The sequence below is a fragment of the Porites lutea genome, chromosome 9 (assembly GCF_958299795.1).
Source record: "Porites lutea chromosome 9, jaPorLute2.1, whole genome shotgun sequence".
NCBI classification, from domain to species: Eukaryota; Metazoa; Cnidaria; class Anthozoa; order Scleractinia; family Poritidae; genus Porites; species Porites lutea.
This window is the reverse complement of record NC_133209.1, coordinates 6,554,608-6,574,607: the sequence shown is the minus strand read 5'-3', so window position 1 is coordinate 6,574,607 and position 20,000 is coordinate 6,554,608. Positions and strand designations below refer to the sequence as shown.

At 38.5% G+C, this 20,000-nt stretch overlaps 1 protein-coding gene across 1 annotated transcript in view; it reads right to left on the bottom strand.

Annotated features, from left to right (window-relative positions):
* Nucleotides 1–20,000, bottom strand: part of LOC140948199 (uncharacterized) — a 96,471-nt gene that overhangs the window by 55,806 nt on the left and 20,665 nt on the right. Inside the window, exons 5-13 of the mRNA XM_073397419.1 lie at nucleotides 14,749–14,802; nucleotides 12,098–12,417; nucleotides 9,377–9,472; nucleotides 7,980–8,297; nucleotides 6,868–6,953; nucleotides 6,488–6,572; nucleotides 2,195–2,511; nucleotides 1,508–1,563; nucleotides 415–646 (exon numbers count right to left, since the gene is read on the bottom strand). Coding sequence (XP_073253520.1) covers nucleotides 415–646; nucleotides 1,508–1,563; nucleotides 2,195–2,511; nucleotides 6,488–6,572; nucleotides 6,868–6,953; nucleotides 7,980–8,297; nucleotides 9,377–9,472; nucleotides 12,098–12,417; nucleotides 14,749–14,802 — 1,564 coding nt within the window. The remainder of the gene's footprint in view (nucleotides 1–414; nucleotides 647–1,507; nucleotides 1,564–2,194; nucleotides 2,512–6,487; nucleotides 6,573–6,867; nucleotides 6,954–7,979; nucleotides 8,298–9,376; nucleotides 9,473–12,097; nucleotides 12,418–14,748; nucleotides 14,803–20,000) is intronic.

Here is a 20,000-nt window from a genome sequence, read left to right as displayed (position 1 = left end):
ATAATTTGCTAGCCATGGAGCCAGCCACCTATCCTCTCTCCCACAGAGTATAAATTTTTGTCTGGTTTGTTTGTTTGTTTGTTTTCCTCTATGGTTTAAAAAGTCCAACCTAACATAATTTATGTCTATCTGTAGGTAGTTGCATTAAGGGGAACTGGAAGAATCAATTTTTACTCTTTTGTAAACAATTTCAAGTTTGGGTGAACTGTTCTAAGATGCGGTAAAGTTAGCTCAAATTGCTTTGGGTAATGAAAGGAGCTACGCAACCGCGGAACAATGACAACAACTTAGTCGTAAAGCTGAATGCCTTGGAACTAGTTTCCCCTTGTCCCTTCCTCAGTATTTGTCTGGACGTACTCACAGTTACGTGCCTGCTGGTACTCCCTGCGCGCGTACCCTTGACACCGTAGTTACCTGAATCTGGACCCATACTGATTAACATCTGGTTCTACTTGGTTGTCATACAGGCAAAGTCCTGACTCTTTAGCCCTTTGCTTAGCTCGAGGGGTATACAGTTTGATGTTCAGCCCGTAATTGTTGCGATAAACTGTTACTTTGACCCCGGAAGGAAACAGCACCTGAATTATTAACGAAAGAATATGTAAACGGTAATCCGTAGCAGAAGAAGCAAAACAGCACAGGGAAAGTCATCTTCGCAGGATTTAACCTAGTCTAGATGAAGACGCTTATATGATATCTTCTTGTAATTGTCTTACTGAGCCTTTTAATAACTTTGGGTATTTTTTCTTAAAGGTACGCAGTCTTCTCTTCAACCCAAAGCGTTGTCTAGTATTTAAAAACTTCAAACTTTATTACCATGGATACCAGAGGTCTTCTCGCTCACCAGCGGCGAGACGAGTGAAATGAGCGGAGTGCTGAAGTGCTACCTCATTTCTTCTTTTCTTTTCTTTTTATTTTTTTATTTTTAATTTTTTTTTAATTTTTTCACTCTCGCTGTTGTGCGTAAACTCTGTGGTTAATGCATTGCTAACTTCCTACAAAAAATTTCCTTCTTAACTTACTTTTTTCTACTGCACGGTTTTTGTTCATATATTTTAATTTATTTCCACTTAACACAACAGGGGTGTATCCAGGAGCTTAAGAAGGTGTGCTTTTATGAGTCATTCTTTTGGTATCCAGGCTCAGCATGAATGCTTTCCGACGCTTCCCTGGCCAATTTTCAAGGATTTTTCCATTTTTCATGACTGGTGATGTTCTATCTCTTTTAGCTTCATGTTTTCGTCATTTTTGTCGTACGATCGAAGATAGTAGGCATCCTCGTATGCCGCTATTGGCACAATCCTCACGTGTTCTGACACTCCCTTTGCGCTGAAAATCTCCTAAAAGCAGGGGCGGATCCAGGAATTTTTTTATTGGGGGGTCCAAACTTTGGTTCAGAAAGGACTGAACTTTTTTGTGGCTAATTACTTCTTCCCCCTACCACCCCCCCCCCCCCCCCGCCCCCACACCCCCTGCCACCAGTCGTGGTTGCATCCTTAGCCCTTACCGTGTACTTGCATTCTACTCGTAAAGGATGCACCCTTAGAGCATCCTCCTCTTGTGCTTCAAGTAACAAAAATTGTACAGACTTCGTCAACATCATAGGAGGGTACCCAAAAACAATTACATTTTTGAATATCCCTGGAATTTGGTTAACTGGTAAAATGCAAAGCGCGTTTCATTGAAAAAAATCAGCTAGTTATAAAGTGAAATACGATCCTGTCGATGTAAGAATTTCGGTCTCAAACAAGCGTCAGGTCTGATAGGTACAATTTCTCCATACTTGGGCAAGAATTGGGCAGTAGTTGCAACCTTTCCCTTGTAAACAACGGAGTACTACACGACTTAGGACCAACAATTTCAATATTTTAATTTCGCACTGCAAATTTCACATTATTTTTAACGCGCCAAAGTTTCATTTTTTCCAAAGAAGACTTGACAATTAATCAGAATGAAAATTAAATCTATTTGTAAGTAACTTTTTCGTGACTGCGGTATCTTAGGAATCTTAGCTAGCTTTCAGAAGATTTAGCTTTCTCAGGCGCAACTAAAGGAACGTGGTATTCTACCATCACTGCATGTGGAAGGTAATCATCTTTTCCTATGGATCTGGACACAATAACAGTTGAAATTGAAAAAAATTGACATTTGAAATATATTTTCTCCTAACGTTGGGTTGTTAGAAGTGAATTACGACTGTTCGACAAAACCGGCGGCGAAAGTTAAAGAGATTTGATCCATCCCACAAATCAGAGAGAGTGTGGTACTTCGTAATAACAAACTTACCTTATACTCTGAATTAAAAGTTATTCGGGTCTGCGTTATAGAAATTCCAGGCGATAGGCGTTGTTTGCTTCTCACTTTCACGCGCATGGGTGTCACAAGATCGTAATAGAGGCGTTCATTACAGCAGTTAAATTCTATGACATCGTTATGATCTCGTAGCACCAATCCACAATTACACGTCACTAAGGTACCGGAGACACTGCATGCCCACTGCCGTGTATGTGCCTAGAGATATGGATCACATTGAGCCTTCATGCAAAAAAGGGCATTAAAAATGCGTGCAAACGGACGCAATTGAGTCCAATTGCACGTAACTAAGCGTTTGACTGGTTTCAAACTTTGCGCAACAGCATGCAACAGGGTGTGCAAACGGACGCAACATATAACATCCAACAATGTTGCGAGTTGTTGGCCAACAATGTTGCGTCCGTTTGCTCAAGGTTTGATACATAGATTTAGCAAAACGTTTAAGTGGAGACAACTTCCAATAAACAGATAAGATAAAAACATTTTTAGCACCATAAGAAGTTTAGCATTGCTGGAGGGGTCGTGTATACAACAATTACAAAAAAATAAGGAGTACTGAAAGCAAATGTAGTGTATAATTAAAAATTAAAAACTGCTAAAAATGTTTGCAACCGATATCTCTGTTTTTAGTTGTAGCTAAAACAGGCTGTGCAAATGTACAATTGAAAATTAAAACTGTTAAAAATATTGTTCCCCGATATTTCTGTTTTTGGTTGTAGCTGAAATAGGTTCGAAATTCATTTTGTCAGTATCAAATTTTGCAAGACAGCTGTTAAAATCTTTCAAGGTTTTAACCCTTGTTTCCTTGTTCGTTAAACTGTTCTATACGATTGCTCCTCTAAAGCGTATGGAGTTTCTGATAAAATTCGTTACTAGTCTTGGGAGAATGATATTGTCATTTCTTCTGCGGCCTGAATTCCTCCGTAAAAACAAATCTTCAAATTCTATTACGGTGTAACCTTTTATACATTTAAATCCAAACTCCGTTAATCGCACTTTGTACTTTGCTTCCAAATTGTCCCATCCAGTTCGCATTAAGACATCTTCAGCCCTAGTGTCCCATGGCAACCCATATACAATCCGTCCAGCCCTTGCATGGCGTTTCTCCAGGTTGTTTATGTGCTTCTTGTTGCACGATCCCCAAACTGTAGGACCTTACGTAACTGATGGCAGTATCACTTTTGTGAAGAAATCTTCTAATTACTTCCGAGGGAGGAATCGCATGCGTCGGAGTAAACTTAACTTGGCTGCGAAGGACTTCTCTACATTTGCAGAATGATCTGACCAGGATAACTTGTTATCAACTTATACTCCAAGGGGTCTCTCTGAGGTTGTCCACTTTATGATGTACGTTGTTGCCAAGTCGAAGAGCTTGGATAAGGCCAGTAAATAGGGACTTTAAGATACGGCGACTACGGACTACGAACTACGGCTGGATGAGCATTGTCCTTTGTTTGTAGCACTGGGTTAAGTCGTGCAAAGATAGAACGTTAAGATTGCAGTACAGACAGAAGACTACGAGAGAAGAGGCGGAGAGGGAAACAACACGCAAAGATTTTCTTGTTTTCATGTTCAGTTCACAAAAATGCAAGTTTTTTTTTATGTGATCATATTTTTAGAATAATGAACCAATTCTTCCATACTTGGGGAAGCAATTACGTCGGGTGAAATTGGTGAACAAAGTCGGGTTACGCAGTTTTTATTTTTTCTCCCATGAATACTTATGTCAAATGTTAAAGAAATAAACAGAAATAGTAATAGTTCATTTATTAGATTTAGAAGATGGATTTCTCCGATTACTGATGTAGTTTGAAGTATCGAAATGCCACGTTTCGATTATCTCAAAGATGTTTATATCATTTTCATTTAGCAAATGCGATATAAAAACTTGCATAAACAAAGGTTACACAAGTAACGTTCACATGTTCGATTGTACCTTAGGATGAACTTGCGTCGACGTCTGCATGTAGAGACAAGTTCGTTGCGCTTGTTCAGTGTTGCCATGTGAGCCCCACAGGTTACCTTAGGATGAACTTGCGTCGATGTCTGCATGTAGAGACAACTTCGTTGCGCTTGTTCAGTGTTGCCATGTGAGGCCTACAGATATATATATATATATATATATATATATATATATATATATATATATATATATATATATATATATATATATATATATATAATTTATTTTAAGATTTACTGTAGCTCTGCCATTGATTTTCCCATGTGTAATTATGATAATATTTTGTTCTAATTATCTAACTGAGGGAGCCAATTCCTTATAAGCCCGGTGGCTTCTCTTGGGCTTCCTCGCCATGAGAGTTTAAATAACTAGATTTTTTTTTTTGCTTTGTGTAACTTATGGCAAACAAAACAATAAACAATAAAGGTTGCCTAAATCATGTCGTGGTCTGAGATACCCAGGGGACATGTGCCCTTGTGATGGACCAGCTCTTTTCTATTCGTGAAAATGAGGTCAATCAATATTTTGCAGTGGTTGGTAATTGTTGTTGGTCGTTCTACCACGTTCTTCATATTAAACTGTTTGAGTATCCCTTTCATCTTTTTTCCTTCGTACGATTGGTCGCCACGTTTGTCCTATAGTAGATTGGTTTTAAAATCTCCAAGAAGTAGATATTAAATTTGAGACTTTCATCCAGATATTTTCAAGTAATTTTGGAAAGGCTGTGAAGAATTCACTGTTTTGGTTTGGTGGCCGGTATATAGTTCCTATCAGGATGTCTCTTGAGTCAGCCTTAACTTGCAAACATATCCCTTCCACTTTTTCATCTTTCAAGTCCGGTCGGTGGATTACTTTCAGCGACTTGTGATAAAATATCACCCAGCCCCCGTCTTGTTTGTCTGGTCTGTCTTTTTGGATGAGATTTGAAAAGTACGTTTCTGTTTCGTCGAAATGGCATAGCTTTAATAGGATTCGTAATTCGTCCACTTTTTTTCTTTGAGCCACAGACGTCGAAGTGTACTATTTTAAGATGTTTTGCATTGGCAGCAAGTTTGTGAACTAAATCCTGTAGGTATTCATGGCTATCGTCTTCGGTTTGATTTCTGCATTCGTTCATACACTTGTTGTTCTCTTCTTCGCTGTAAGAGTCATTCAAACTATTGGTAAAGGAAGTGTTTACAAAAGGCAGAGGGCAAAAACAAGAAGGTGATCAAAACTTTTCCATATTACTTTCGGGATTACCAGTGTCAGTCAATCAAAGCATTTCTTTTGCCATAATATACCCAAAAGGAAAAAGCATGTCTTGCTAATAAATTTTCACCTCAAACAAATTAAAGGAATAGCAATAATTGCAAAGGGACATTTATAACGCAACAACAAAAGAGAATAGATGATTCTCTCTTGGTGCAATTAATAGAGAGGGCTGTTTTCTTGACTTTGCATCTAAAGAAACTTAATAGTTATGATGAAACGTTTCTGCGCTCCCGTTCGCTATTGTCCTACCAGGGCTTGGCCCAGCGGTGCAAGTAGTATGGAGCAATTTTTCAGCACACACGTAAAGTGATATTGGGTGGTTACATCATTCTATTAGTATCGAGTTTCAGGCAAAATATTAGAGGATTTTACGTTACAGAGATTTCTTTGCTCGCCACAGAACCTCGTTTGTTAGGAAAGAGACCGAAAGTACGATCCAAAAATGAAATGGCTAAAAGTCAACAGATCAATCCCAGGTTTTGCTCGATACCATTTTAAAACGGCACTTCGAACTTTGAGTTTCAGTTTTAGGTCAACAAAAATAACAGATCAAGACAGAGAAAACAAGTTTTCGGGGCCCAAATAACTTAGAAAGCGAACACCTGACAAGAAGCCGGTTAGACTTTCATCATAGCCAGAAGTTGAAGAAATTAGAGAGCTAGTGCAAAAGTTGGATACAACAGTGCAAACGATTTTTAATCGTGAATGGATAGTTCACAACAAAAATCGCCATCAACGAAACCAGTGATAAACGTAATAGAGCCATTTCGATTAAAATTCATACTTCGCTTCGAGGCTTGGGGAAATAAAACAAAAGATGTTTATTATTCATTGCTGAGCCTCAAGATTGATTTCTTTTGTTTTATTCCCCAAGCCTCGCAGCCAAGTATAAACCCCGCAATAAAACACGCAATTGCTATCTAAGACTGCGACCAATAAAACGAAACACGTTTATACCTCAAAGTTACGCTCAGTGTTTTTGTACAAAACAAAGTCTCCGTGCCCCATGAAGGTAAATGAGGACCTTGAATCCCAGCTGCCACTAAGACCAAAGGAAAGTGAATGTATTAGAATAACAACGTTTAATAGAAATTATATTTTTAGCTGAATAAAGTGAAACCATCAAAAACTCAAAATATGTATAATTCGTGGACGCCTACGATCAATGGGTGGGTTGGATAGATGGATGGATGGATGGATGGATGGATAGATGGCTATCGATAAATGGATATAGCGAGTACAACAGGGGCAAAACAAATACGACCACTACGTTCTTAGCGACACAAAATACTCATTTTCGTATGGTCGACATATCACGAGACAATATATAGCAATACCTTGATGATCGAACAGGTAGTGGCTGGTAGTGAGGATCCGTGTAAGTTCCACAATAATGGATTTCATGTGCTGCTTTAATAGACAACTGCCGGATGTTAAACAGATATATCAATATATAGGCGATCTTGATAATTTTAAATACACTGACATGTGGAGAGAAAAGGGAGCAGGAGAAAAGCGAATACATTGTTCACTATACTTCGGCACTCATAACGGACACACAGTTTTCCCGTCAGTTTGGCTATCGATCCCAGGACGAAAAAATGGATTTGCACAAATTTGCCCCATGCAAATATGTTGCAAATTTGTAAAAACTGAGGATTAAATTAGATGGCAAATGCCACATTTTCCTAGTTTTTTACCCCCTCTGTTTTTTGGTATGCAAACTGTGGCATTTACCATCTTTGCGCCATATTTACTCCTCCGTTTTTACAAATTTCCGACGTATTTGCAAGGGGCAAATGTGTGCAAATCCTTTTTTTTTTTTTTTCGCCAGGTGAGCTACTTGCGAGTCGATTATTATAAGAGTTACAAGTTACTAATAAACTTGCGACTCACTAGTTAGTACTTCCAAATTGCGACTTGAGATTTGCTACCTTTCACTTGAGAGTGAAGTCCGTTATGACGACACGGACTCAGGCTTTTGGCCTCTTTGATCTGCTATAGATATGCTTTCGTTTGGAGGTGGGCATCACCTGCCCTCAAGTCAGGCCAGCCGCTAAAAATGGAGGGATTTAACGACAAGCTTAGCACCCAGCAGTAATTTAGGGACGGGCCGATTGGAGTAGGATGTTGAAATATGAGTAGCAGCGAGCATCGATATTGTTGCGTAACATTCGAAATATAAGGATTTGTATGAGGAAAAATCCTATCTTTTCTGTAACCTACGAAAATAGAAGGATTTTAATTTCGGTAGGTTTTTTCCCCATACAAATCCTTATATTTTTAATGTTACGCAACAATGCTGATGCTCGCCGATGCTCATATTTCGAGCTTGGGCAAACTGTGATCTCTTATAACATTATTGTTATTCTGGTCAAGAATGCTGAATGAAGAACTAAAATAACAGCATATTTCCTTTTTAAGATTAAAATTCCAAAAACGGGATTACCCAAACAGCAGGCAAATGCATATCCCTATTCCAAAACCCACTGTGAGTGTTCCTGATCTCTGGAATGATAACTTTATCAATTTTGGTAGCGTCATTTATGCTGTTGGTACATTGCGCAATTACGCGCACGGTGACTGTTTGCGTATCTCTTATCTCCACATTGCAGTTGGTGTTTCGTAGCAGAATTTTCGGTGGAAGAAAGAAACTGATTTTCAAGTGGTCGGTATGTGGCATCGTCCCTACAGGTATGGTAGGTGTTATACTGAAAGTATATTCGTTATTGGAGCACTCTTGAACGGTCAATACCGAGGGAGAGACCTGAAACAAGAAATGAATGATCTATAAAATATCTACTTCAAACGGAATTATTGAGTCAGCTTGCTCGTTTTGAGTAAATTACAAAACCACTTGACATTAACCATCAAGTACCAGTGGATATCTAACCTGCGAGCAACCTCAAATATTTCTCTCACACCGCTTTCGCGTCTACTTTTCACAAAATCCCCCAAATGGAGAGCTTGCTGTCAGGTTAATGGATATCATTATATCAAACCGTATTTAAACAACTAGGGAGCAAACTAATTGATACCCACACAATACAAACCGTGAAGCTTTAGCACTTCAAGATCAACGGGTTTTCATAAGGGAAAGAAACGTCTGGTAAGATTCACAACCCAAACTCGTAGGGCCGGTTATATAAATTATTTAAAGGGAGTTTAGGCGGGGTTTAACAAAACCGCGCCCTAAGCCATTTTAAGTTTACCCAACGCTTTTATCTAAACATCATTTCTCGTCACGAACAGTTTGAAAACATATGTAGTAGACTAGAAAAGCATTTATCTAAACTAACTTACTAAAGAAGATATCTGGAGGTCCAAAGATTTGTTAAACAGCAGCCTGTTAAGTTAGACTTCGTTTAAATAACCGACCTGTAATCTTTTTTACATAAAAGTCAAGATTTTCACATGCTTGCTTAAAGGAGCTGTGTCACGAAATGCAGCCAAATTAGGAAATTACAAAATGCCCGTTAAATTAAGAGAAACATAAAAATAACCGCTTAAATCTTTAAAGGAAGGTTAAAATAACATAACAGAAACAACAGATGCCACGGATAGGCAAAACTGAAGAAGACTGAAACGGATTGAAATTAGGGTTGTTGAAAACTGTTCAGCCTAACAGTTTTTCAAAGTTGATCCCTGCTGCTTGCAACTTCAAAAATAATGCTTAGGAGACATATTTGTTTGTCTCGGATCTCAGATTTTGTTAAAAATTTACCTGTAATTTCTTTGCTTACTTTAAGTTCAATTGCGATTTAGGGCGAGTAATTGGCAAAATTAAACAAAATGAACTGGACTGCCGTGACACAGCCCCTTTAACAAGATATTTTTATCACTTGCCTTTATTCCTGCAAAGAAAGGCTTTCGAACAGTCTTTGGGATGCACCAAGGGCTCAAAGGAGATTTAAAATGTCGCGCAGTCACGTTACACGATATCTGTTAAGACAAAGAGAATAGAGAAAATTTTTTTTTATTATTTTATTTTATTAGCTTCGCCAGAAAAAAAGCAAACTAACAAACAAACAGAAAGAACGTTGGCAGGGACACCGCAACAGCTGTGGCCAATTACAGCGGGCCCGGATACTAATTAAAAAAGAAAAACAAGAAATATTAAAAAACACAGTGATACAAGAAAAACCACAGCTACATACAACAAGTTATTCGACGGGACCAGGGAGGAGCACTATTACATTTTAAACAGATAGACTTGAACGAACGTGGGTCTTCACAATCATTGGAAACAGCTAACGCGGACTTATAATAATTAAAAAATTATCGATTTAAAGGAAGCTCCGCCAAACAACTCCAAATTCTACTAGTTCTAATGAGAAAGGATTTCTGGTACGTAGAAGTTTTACATTCCTTAATTATGTATTTATTAACATTGCTGGTTGAGGATCTAGTGCGTCTACCGTGTTTGCGAACCTCATGTAGGACAGAGGAGTTCACGTTGACAAGACCGTGTGTCAATTTGAAAAATAAGGTTAGATCTAAACGTTCATGCCAGTAACAAATAGGTATAAGGTTTAGAGTTTGTAAATGATACCAAGAGAGGATAAAAGGGACAGAGAAGGCATCCCCCATACATACCCTATTCCATAGGTAATTCGTCTCGAGTTATTTTTTAGAATCGGGATTAAGTTACCTCGCGCGCTGCGTGGATGTTTCGTGGAGGTTTCGCATGACTGAACGCCGTGCAAAACATGTCGGGCGAAAGGTAATGAAAGCGTAAAGAGATCGAGAGAATTCCTCAATATTGAAGCGAAGTGAGTCGGCGCTCACCTGGGAAAAAGGAATCGCTCCATCTCTTCTTCCGAAAGACTCTTGTTCCATTTATTTGATTTCTTTGGCGCCTTTTTGCTTGATTTGGTGACGGTCGAACTCGAAGGCGCAGGTTTAGGCTTCCCTACACTTTTCCTCCTCTTCGCTTCATCTGCTGCGAACTATCATCGGAATAAAAGCTTTCTACGTTTTCTTGTATTTCATTGGCACTCTCCGTTTCGGTTACAGCTTCCTCCTCGCTTTCACTGACTTTTTCATCTTCTTCGCTAGAACTCTCAGCTTCGCTCGAATCGACGTCGTAACAATGCTTAGAAACAAGCCAGGAATAGCGATTCTTTTTTCATTTCCGTTTCGCTGACACAGCTTTAGCAGAAATCTCTCTGTAGTCGTTTTCTTCGACAAAACGAATAGCAATATCGCTCTCCGCGTCCTGCCCCATTTTGTTCTGCGTCAATTCTTGAAGGACGCGTGGCTCTGGGTCATCCACGCGGAACACATTCACGCTATGTGATTGGCTGTTGTCTAATCCCCCTTGGGATCTGTGGTCTTAAAAATAACTCAAGGCGAATTACCTATGGAATAGGGTGTGTATGGGGGATGCCTTCTCTGTCCCCTTTATCCTCTCTTGACGATAGTTATAACTTATATTAGAAGAATAAGGCAGTTTTAAGATAAACTTAGGCGCGCGTCTTTGGAGACGCTCAAGCTTCGCAATGAGCTCGATGGACCGCGGGGCCCAAATTTGGGTGGCATATCTCAAATGTGGCCTAACTAGGGCTAGTTATAGCGTTCGTCTTACTTCGGTTCTAAGTATGAACCAAGTGTTCCTCTTTAAGTATCCAAGTAGTTTATCAGCACGCGAAGATTGTTCGTTTACTTGTTTGTGCCAAGTCAGATCCTTAGTAAACCATACGCCCAGATCTTTTTCTGCAGCAAATAATTCAAGTGCGTTGTTGTTGAGTTTGAAAGAGGATAAAAGCGGCTCTGTCTTCTTAGTTATGTGCTGCGCCTTGCACTTAGCTTCGTTAAAAAGGAGATACATAAATTTAAAAAAAAGATCAATATGCGTTTAAAATTCTGTTGGGCGTGTTATCCATGCCTTTTGTAGCTAACTAAAAGCTGACCGGCTTAGATGACTCTCTTTCAAAATTTATTTGAGGCTATTGTTGAACCTAAATTGAGGGAATTCTAGTCCCTTTATTATCAAAGGCTTCTTTTTAAGGCTTTTCAACAGAGGTTGCTTAAAGTAATTGAATTATTGAGGTACTGCATTAAAGGCATACGCAAAATGCCATTTAAATAACGAGTACATAAATATTTCACTAGCTTCCACTCAAAAGTTTTGTAAACACAGTTTTAGCCTCGGTCAGTGCAGACGAGAGAAAAAAAGGGAGGGAGCAGAGAAAAACTGACCGCGCGAGCTCACCCTCTCCCCCCAGTCTTAACGCGTTTTTTTCGTGCATCTTTTCGATCCGTTCTCTCCACTATCCTAGAGACTGGAGCAGGCTAAGCAAAGTTTAATAGGACATTCCCGAGTTAACCCAAAGCCTCTTTCTGAAAACGAAGGTAAGTGCGAAGTCTTTATAAGAAAGTAATGTTTAGTTGTACATGTAAATAATATAAAATTGTAGGGCGTTCGTAAGTCTAGCTACCATTATGCAAAAGGTGAGCAAATTTGTTTTTTGTTGTTGTTGTTGTTTGGGTGATAACGTTCAATCAGGGCCTATAATCTTGATATCGCTATTAAAAATCATTTGCGGACCGTTTCAATTAACATACCAAACGATTCAACCTGTACTCCATCCCCTCAAGTCTAGAAAACAATGGTTTTCCGTTGTTTAAGCAAGGACTGTCGAAGTCTGGGATTATCGTGCTGCCCAAGGGTGGCGCTGGCAAACCTGCACAAATGCTGTTATCCGTCTTTAAATGTTTTCCTTCAGAATACCAAGTTATTTGGTATGTGACATTTGTCCACGAACGGATAAAATCATTTACTGGAACTTCACACTTAAGGGCTACTTCAGCGGAATGCTGATCGGGTTGATAATGCGTTATTGTTGGCTCACCAAGGAAATCTCTGTTAAATTCTGCTGGTGCAGCTGTAATAAACAACAGAAAAAAATTCTAGCAACTACTCATTTGCTCTCTCTGCGAATGACGTTTACTTTCTTGGAATTAGTTAGGCCATCCTCTTTTTTTTCTCCGTTTAGCGTCGTCCGACCGACCCAAATTTTTGGCATTGTCAAAAAAAAAAAAAAAAAAGTAACGACGTAGTTAAACCATTTTTCACTTGAAATAATTCTTTTGATCTGAAAAATGAGTATAGTATAACAGCACAAAGAACAACAGGAACAAAAACATGATTATTTTTTACAGTACTAGAGGATATTACAAGGCCGCGCGGGGATACGAATTTTATCTTCGAGTGCTGAAAGTATCTCTCACGAGTGAGCGAAGCGAACGAGTGAGAGATACTTTCAGCACGAGAAGATAAAATTCGTTTCCCCAAGCGGCCATGTAATGTTCTGTTTATTTTATAGATACTGATGAAATTCCTACATAAAACACAACTTTTTTGTACTCATTTTCGAAACAGCAAAATAGTGCAATCAAAGTGGTCACCTATCGCAAAATACCTGTCACAAAAATGTTATGAAACTCGAATATAAAGTTAAAAAGGAGAAATAAAGACAATAATACTCACATTTTCAATTTTACTCATACTTTTATTTTTTAATCATGAAAGTAACCATGGCGACACCAATATCCTCACACGTGAAAGATAGAAATAGTATCTTCACTGCGCGCGATGAAGATATAATTTTTTAATAAAAGGAAAAATCCTGGTATTTCATCAGTATTTATATGATAAAGTGCATTTTGTTAATCCAAATATGTAAATGTTAACTGATTTTTTTTTTCAATCCCACCGACCGACCCAATATCAGAAAACGCATTCGACGCTAAACGAAAAAAAGGGGGGGATAGCCTTAGAGTTGAGCTATTGAGTAGTGTTTTGCTGCTAACCTTAGGGAAGGTAAGGTCGCTTCAAGGTACAGAGCTCTCAGCAACAGTTGTAATTTGTTTATTAAGATTGTTTTGAATTTTAACTTTAAATTTAAGGTGCTGAACTGATCGTAATAAACGAAGTGAAATGTTATGATGTGTGAATCCATTTATTCAGGTATGTAAGCTAAGATTTATGATATTTCTAAGCTCTCTTGAATAGACTTACTTCCGATAAATTTGGCACTGTCTACAGCTATAATCATTATCAGCATCATAACTCACATAATCTTCTGATATTCTCGCCGGGAGGAAACGATGTAACCTGTAAACTCGATCGATCATGGCCCAGCGCGCGTTGTAGGCGGTTTAGAATTTACACTGTTGCAGAGACTGTCGCTTGCGTTTTGGTTTTCCTTGCAATTTCAGTACCAAAGGATTAATACGATATGCGAGAAAAATAATGGTGTATGATATTACTAGTGGTTCGCTTCTCGCTCCTAAAATATTGAATTTGGGACACATTTACTTTTCTATGCTTTGGGAAGAGAAAAATTATACTCCATGCAATTATCCGCTGACCACCAGGCAAGGTAACCGCTTTACAAGTTGTGTGTACATCGTTTCTCGGTCCCAGAGCTCGTCTCTTCCCCGTACTCCCCGCTGCAAACCAGTATGCAACTTTTGAAAACTATGCAGAAATCAAATGAACGCTTTACGCGCGAGGGTTTCCTATAGATAAAAGAGAGGGGGTGGGTATCAATATACGTAATTAAAAACGTGCCAAAAAAACGTCATCAAGATCTGTTTTAGCTGGGAAGAACTATCAAAAGAAAATACATACTGGACCCTTATTTAAATGAAGTTTATATTAATTACCTTGTTCTGTTTTAATGTCTGTGAGCATTGTAGTAAACAATTGTCTTTAGCTTTAGTCTTAATTACCTTGTTGTTCTGTTTTAATGTATGTAAGCATTGTAGTAAACAATTATCTTTAGCTTTAGTCTAACGTTTGTTAGTGAATCTTCATTGAAATGCTTTTTTGTAGTATTATAATTGTGGTTATCAATAAAATAAAATAAATTTTGTATGTATTATTATTATTATTATCATTATTAGTATTATTATTGTTATATTACATTCTTTTTTATCTATGTTTTCGTTCACATGAACCCTCCTTACGTGTACACGAAACCTGTGAATACCCTCCTCTGAAACCGCATCACTCTAGAGTAATTTCTTTTGAATCCGACTGATCGGCGAATTCGTTAGACAATTGATACCGGTTATTTGTGGCGTTAGCCTGGCCGTGGATTCGTGAGGACGGCGCCCCTACATTGTAATTCACCTCCAAGATTTTGGCAAACTTTCTTAGTGGACTCAAGCAATATACGGTCTAGGCAGAATTCAAAGTCGAAACTTACCAACACATTGATTCATAAGATACACTTGTCCATAACCGCATGGTTTTACAGTGCCTGCAAAGAAACATGAACCAAATAAGTTTCGATATATTTAAATTTAGCGTGATAGCGAGTCTTGGATGACACCAACAAATTAAAGAAAGTGAATAAACCTGCTTATTCATTTACTTTGCTTTTATTTTTCCCTCCAGGAATCTATCATGCTGGATTTTAAGATATCAAAAGCGGCCTGTGTAGAGTTGATACACGTTTTTTTTTTATAGCGTCAGACAAATGTAACTCTTGAGCCTAAAATGACTGAAACTACGATGACCTTGCTAGGTGCACAGGTATACTATACATGTACGTCGAATTTTCAATGAGTTATAATAACTCCTCTATTGGGGTTAATTTAACTCCTTACAGTGGAGTTACTTTTTGGGGGACTTATTTTAACTCCAAAAAGGAGTTTATAGAGCTCTTTTTCAGGAGTAAAAATCACCCCAGATATTGAGGAGTTAAAATAACCACAAAAAAGGAGTTATCCTGTACCTAAAATTTTTACTCCACTTTCAGAGTTAAAGTTACTCCAAAAAGAGCAAAAACAACCCATCTAAGGACTAAAAATAACCCCATTTTCGTAGTTGTATTAACTCCAGATTGGGAGTTAAAGGAACTCTTTTTCAGGAGTAAAAATGAGCCCAGATTTGGAGTTAAATTAGGAGTTAAAGTAACCCTATAAAAGGGGCTATCCTGTAACTAAAATTTTTACCCCATTTTTGGAGTTATAATAACTCCCTAAAAATTACTGTGTATACCCGTACAGTTGCCGTATTTTTAATGCATACCCCGTTTCAAATAAAAACAAAACGCTAAAACCCCCACAAACTTTCCATGTGAGACGCCTATCGTTAGTCTTCAGCTTTGTTAAAGGGGCTGTGTCACGGCTGTTAGTTCATTGTAATGATGCGTTTCTTAATTCGCTAAAACAAGTTAACGTTTGCGAGGATTTTACTTGTAAATGAGAAATTCGCAAGTTTCGTATCAAACAAATATTTCCCAAAGCATTATGTCAAACGTTCAACAAAATGAAGTTTGAAAAACTGTAAGGCTAACTGGTTTTCAAGTACTGCAATTGCCATCCGTTCCAATCTTCTTTAAGCCTGGTTCATTTATACCTTTTATTAATGTTTTAAGCGGTTATGTTTCACATAATTTTGTGGCAGCCCTCACTGTTTGCATTTTCTTAAATTTCGTGACAACATTCATCGTCATGGTAAGACAAGTACTGCAGTTAGAGAAGCTCATTTTCTTGCTTTCTGAAATGTACATAAGTCAAGAACATGTTTGTTTGCTATGGAATAGGGGATTAATCAACGGAGTACAGATTAAGCGCATTCGTTCGTGGGAAAATTAGTGAGAAGCCGATAGACCGATATAGTGCGCGTCGTTTGCAGTTCTGTGTTAATTTTTCTCGTCAACAAGATCCTGAAAACGGCCATGCATGTAGTGTTTTAAGGACACAGAAGGCACCAAGTCAATCACACAGTCGGAAACAAAGTCAACAAGCTTCTTTACTCCCTCCTCACCACTTAACTTACAATTTGAATGACATTAAACAATTCTTAACCAAGGGACCCAAAACAGGAATACAAAATTGCCTCGATAAACTATCTTCATTCTGTACTTCACGGATGATGAAAGTCAATCCCAAGAAAACAAAAGTTATGGTTTTCAGAAACGTGCGAGAAAAAATGCTGATTTTCACTTTCTCATAGATAGTCACTTGCGGAGTCCCTCAGGGATCTTTCTTAGGTCCCCTGTTATTCTTAGCATATTCAGACCGAGACAAAACAGGCAAACACTTGATCTAGCTTTTAATATTGGTAATTATTCGATTGATCGTGTTAAGGAATTGAAGCTACTTTTCTTGGTGTAATTTTGGATGAACATTTAACATGGAAATCACATATACATAATGTTGCTCGGAAAGTGTCTAAAGCCATAGGTATAACTTATAAATCAAGTTTTTGCCTTAATAATTCCTCCTTACGGATGCTTTATTTTAGCCTTATCTACCTATACTTATTCTACTGCGTGAGCGTCTGGGCATCGACCTACCCATCAAACCTCAGAAGATTAATCACACTTCAAAAACGGGTCGTAAGAATAATGTCGAGGAGTGCTTTCGATGCTCAAACTGACCACTTATTTAAAAATTTAAAAATTCTGAATCTTGAGAGTATCTACAAACTTCAAATAGGAAAATTTATGTATCAATACAGATCTGGCTTACTTCCTTGTAGCTTCAATAACATGTTTTTGGTGACACGCCAGGTACATTCTTATGGCACTAGAAGTTCGGAGGTTTTTTATTTACCACAATGTAGGACTAATATAAGAAAGTTCTCAGTTTCCAAGGTCCTAAATTTTTTAACTCTCTTAGGTTTGTAATCCGAATGCAACAAGTACCGCTTCCTTTTGCTGTAAGCTGAAAGCATTCCTCTTATCATAAATAGTAATTTATATATATAGATATATATTTATAAAATAACTAAGATAGTACACGCGCTCTGATTGGCCGAGAGCAGTGTTTGCATGAGAGTATGTAAACATGGTTATGGCGTCAAGTTGTTTGGCTTTTCGCGCGCTAATCACGCAAGCACCAAATTTGAAAAAGTTTTCGAGTTCAAAACTCGACAAGTTTACTTTATTTACCCATTCCTTCGCGGGCTGAAACATGGAAAATCGTTACAAAGAGGGTGAGTCAATTTTTCTTCGCTTAAGCTGACATTTTAAGCGAGAAAACTCCGTATTTTGCAAAGCATCTTTTGCAAAACAAGAACTCATTACGCGTGCAAGACTTCGTGGACAAGATTTTGCGACTGGTAAGAATTTCTCTTTTAATCAGTGCCATACAAAGAGTTTTATAAAAGCAATAGAAAACTTTTTTCCTGTGTTTGCATAGCCTGATATAAACACTCGAGGCGTTGGGAGAATTCTCGACGGTTATGCAAACCCTCGACTTCGTCTCGGGTTTGCATAACTGTCTCGAATTCTCCCAACCCCTCTCGTGTTTATATCAGGCTATGCAAACGCGGAAAACGTTTTCTATTGCTTAAATATATATATATATATATATATATATATATAGAATTTTTTTTTTTTACCTTTGTTCTTTTATTGTCTTTTTTTTTTCTTTTTATCATTTCGTTTTTTTTAGCCTAGAACTATGATTAATACGACTATCTAATATATTTATTTTAAAGAATTTACTGTAGCTCTGCCATTGATTTTCCCATGTGTAATTATGATAATATTTTGTTCTAATTATCTAACTGAGGGAGCCCATTCCTTATAAGCCCGGTGGCTTCTATTGGGCTTCCTCGCCATGAGAGTTTAAATAATTAGATTTTTTTCGGCTTTGTACAACTTATGGCAAACAAAACAATGAACAAGAACGCTCTTAGTAGCGTTGAGTCTCGCTTGCCTGGAGATGCGTTTCGTTGTCAAAGGCCCCGGTGCCGTTATAGCGGGGCTCCCGCGCGCGCGAAGCGCGCATGGGACAACGCCCCATACTCATGGAATATGGTCAAGCTCTTTTCGTTTGGTTGTCACGCGATTGACCAAGCGTACGTACGTACGCGTCTACAGATTGTACGGGTAGGGTAGGGGAGGCTATCTAAAGGAAGGGAGGGGTATCTCAGGCGTGTCTTGGCAAGTCCACATCTTTTATATAGGACATTCAAAAAATTGACAGCTGTCAAAACAGGATAGCCACTGACCAGTATCCCATGACCATATCGTGGGCTCATGTGTCAACTCATCGAGGTGACGTGACTTATTGGGAAGCGGTCCGCTGACCAGTTAATTGTTTTACTAAATCGCGAACATCGCGAACAATGTTCAATCTCATACTTTCTAGCTTACAGGAAAACTGATAATGCGCACATATTGGACATCAATGTTTTGATCAATTGACAGCTGTCAAAACAGGGTACCCGCTGACCAGTATAACTTGACCGTATCGAGGGCTCAGGTGTCGACCCATCGAAGTCAAGTATTTTTTTGAAGTTATCCGCTGACAAGTTACTAGTTTTCAAGTGTTCAAAGCTCAAGTTTCATCTTTTTTTAATTCATATGAAATATGTTGTGTTTATGTGCCGCACAAATAAAATTTTGATTTCGAACTGACCCCGGACGCGAAAATTCAGCCAGCTGTTACCGGCAGGGAAGACAGTTGCGTCAGTTGCTTTTGACTTTTCTCACCATGGTCACGCGTTGGTCACGCTCTACGTTGAGTTTTTATGCTCTGATTGGTCCAAATTTGACAGGTGAGTTCATGCGGAAAATTTATGCAGCATCTTGAATCTTGTTTGCTTTGACAGCTAAAGCTGACAGAGTTTTGTGTCAACTTGTGATGTTTTTAACTGTCTTTTTCTACTGGATGTACCTAAATTCAGCTGCCTTCTAGGCTCGATTTCCGCCGTCTCCTGGGTCCGGTCTTTGATCCTCCCCGAAGAGAGACGGCTGGACGCGTGACCCGTTGACCTTGTCTGTGACGTAATTGGAAAATTGATAATTTAGGCGCCACCGATATCACTGGAAGTGAAACCGGTCTCCAATTTTCTTGTTATTTGGCTCAAAATTGAATCAAGTGCTCCCTTACCCACCCAAATGACTTTCGAAATAGTTTTTTTCGGTACATTTCCATACATTGTGAAGAAGATTCTTCGGTACATTTCTGTACACGGCGACATGTAGTTAATTTTCTTTGATCTTCGAATGTTGGATTTCGTCTTCTATGGGTCCGAACTAACTGATTCTCGGAAGTGGACCAAATTAAATGGAAAAGTTTCTTATTTACCAGACAGAATTTCCAGCGTATTGAATGTTCCTCTAGCAAATATAAACGCGGACGGTTACATCTATAACGAACGCAGTCATCGAGGCCTAAAGCGCCTTGAAAAGATCCTTGAAGATGCAAAAATTTCTCCAACCACAATCATTAAAAGAAAAGTTCACAACGAACAATCGAACAAAACGTTGTGTTCCTTCGGACTCTAAGAATTTCGCCTAGTGTCTCCGCGCCGTCGAAATCTTTTCCCCATGCGATGGATCAAGGAAGGACTTTCTGATTTGATGTGATAATTTCTGCGACAATCTTTGCCAGACGAAAATCTGCAGGCGGTAACATGATTGGCTTTAACTAACAAGGGAAATCGCACGCGTCCAGCCACTCTCTCGGGGGATGAGTGCGGGCTCATTTTCCC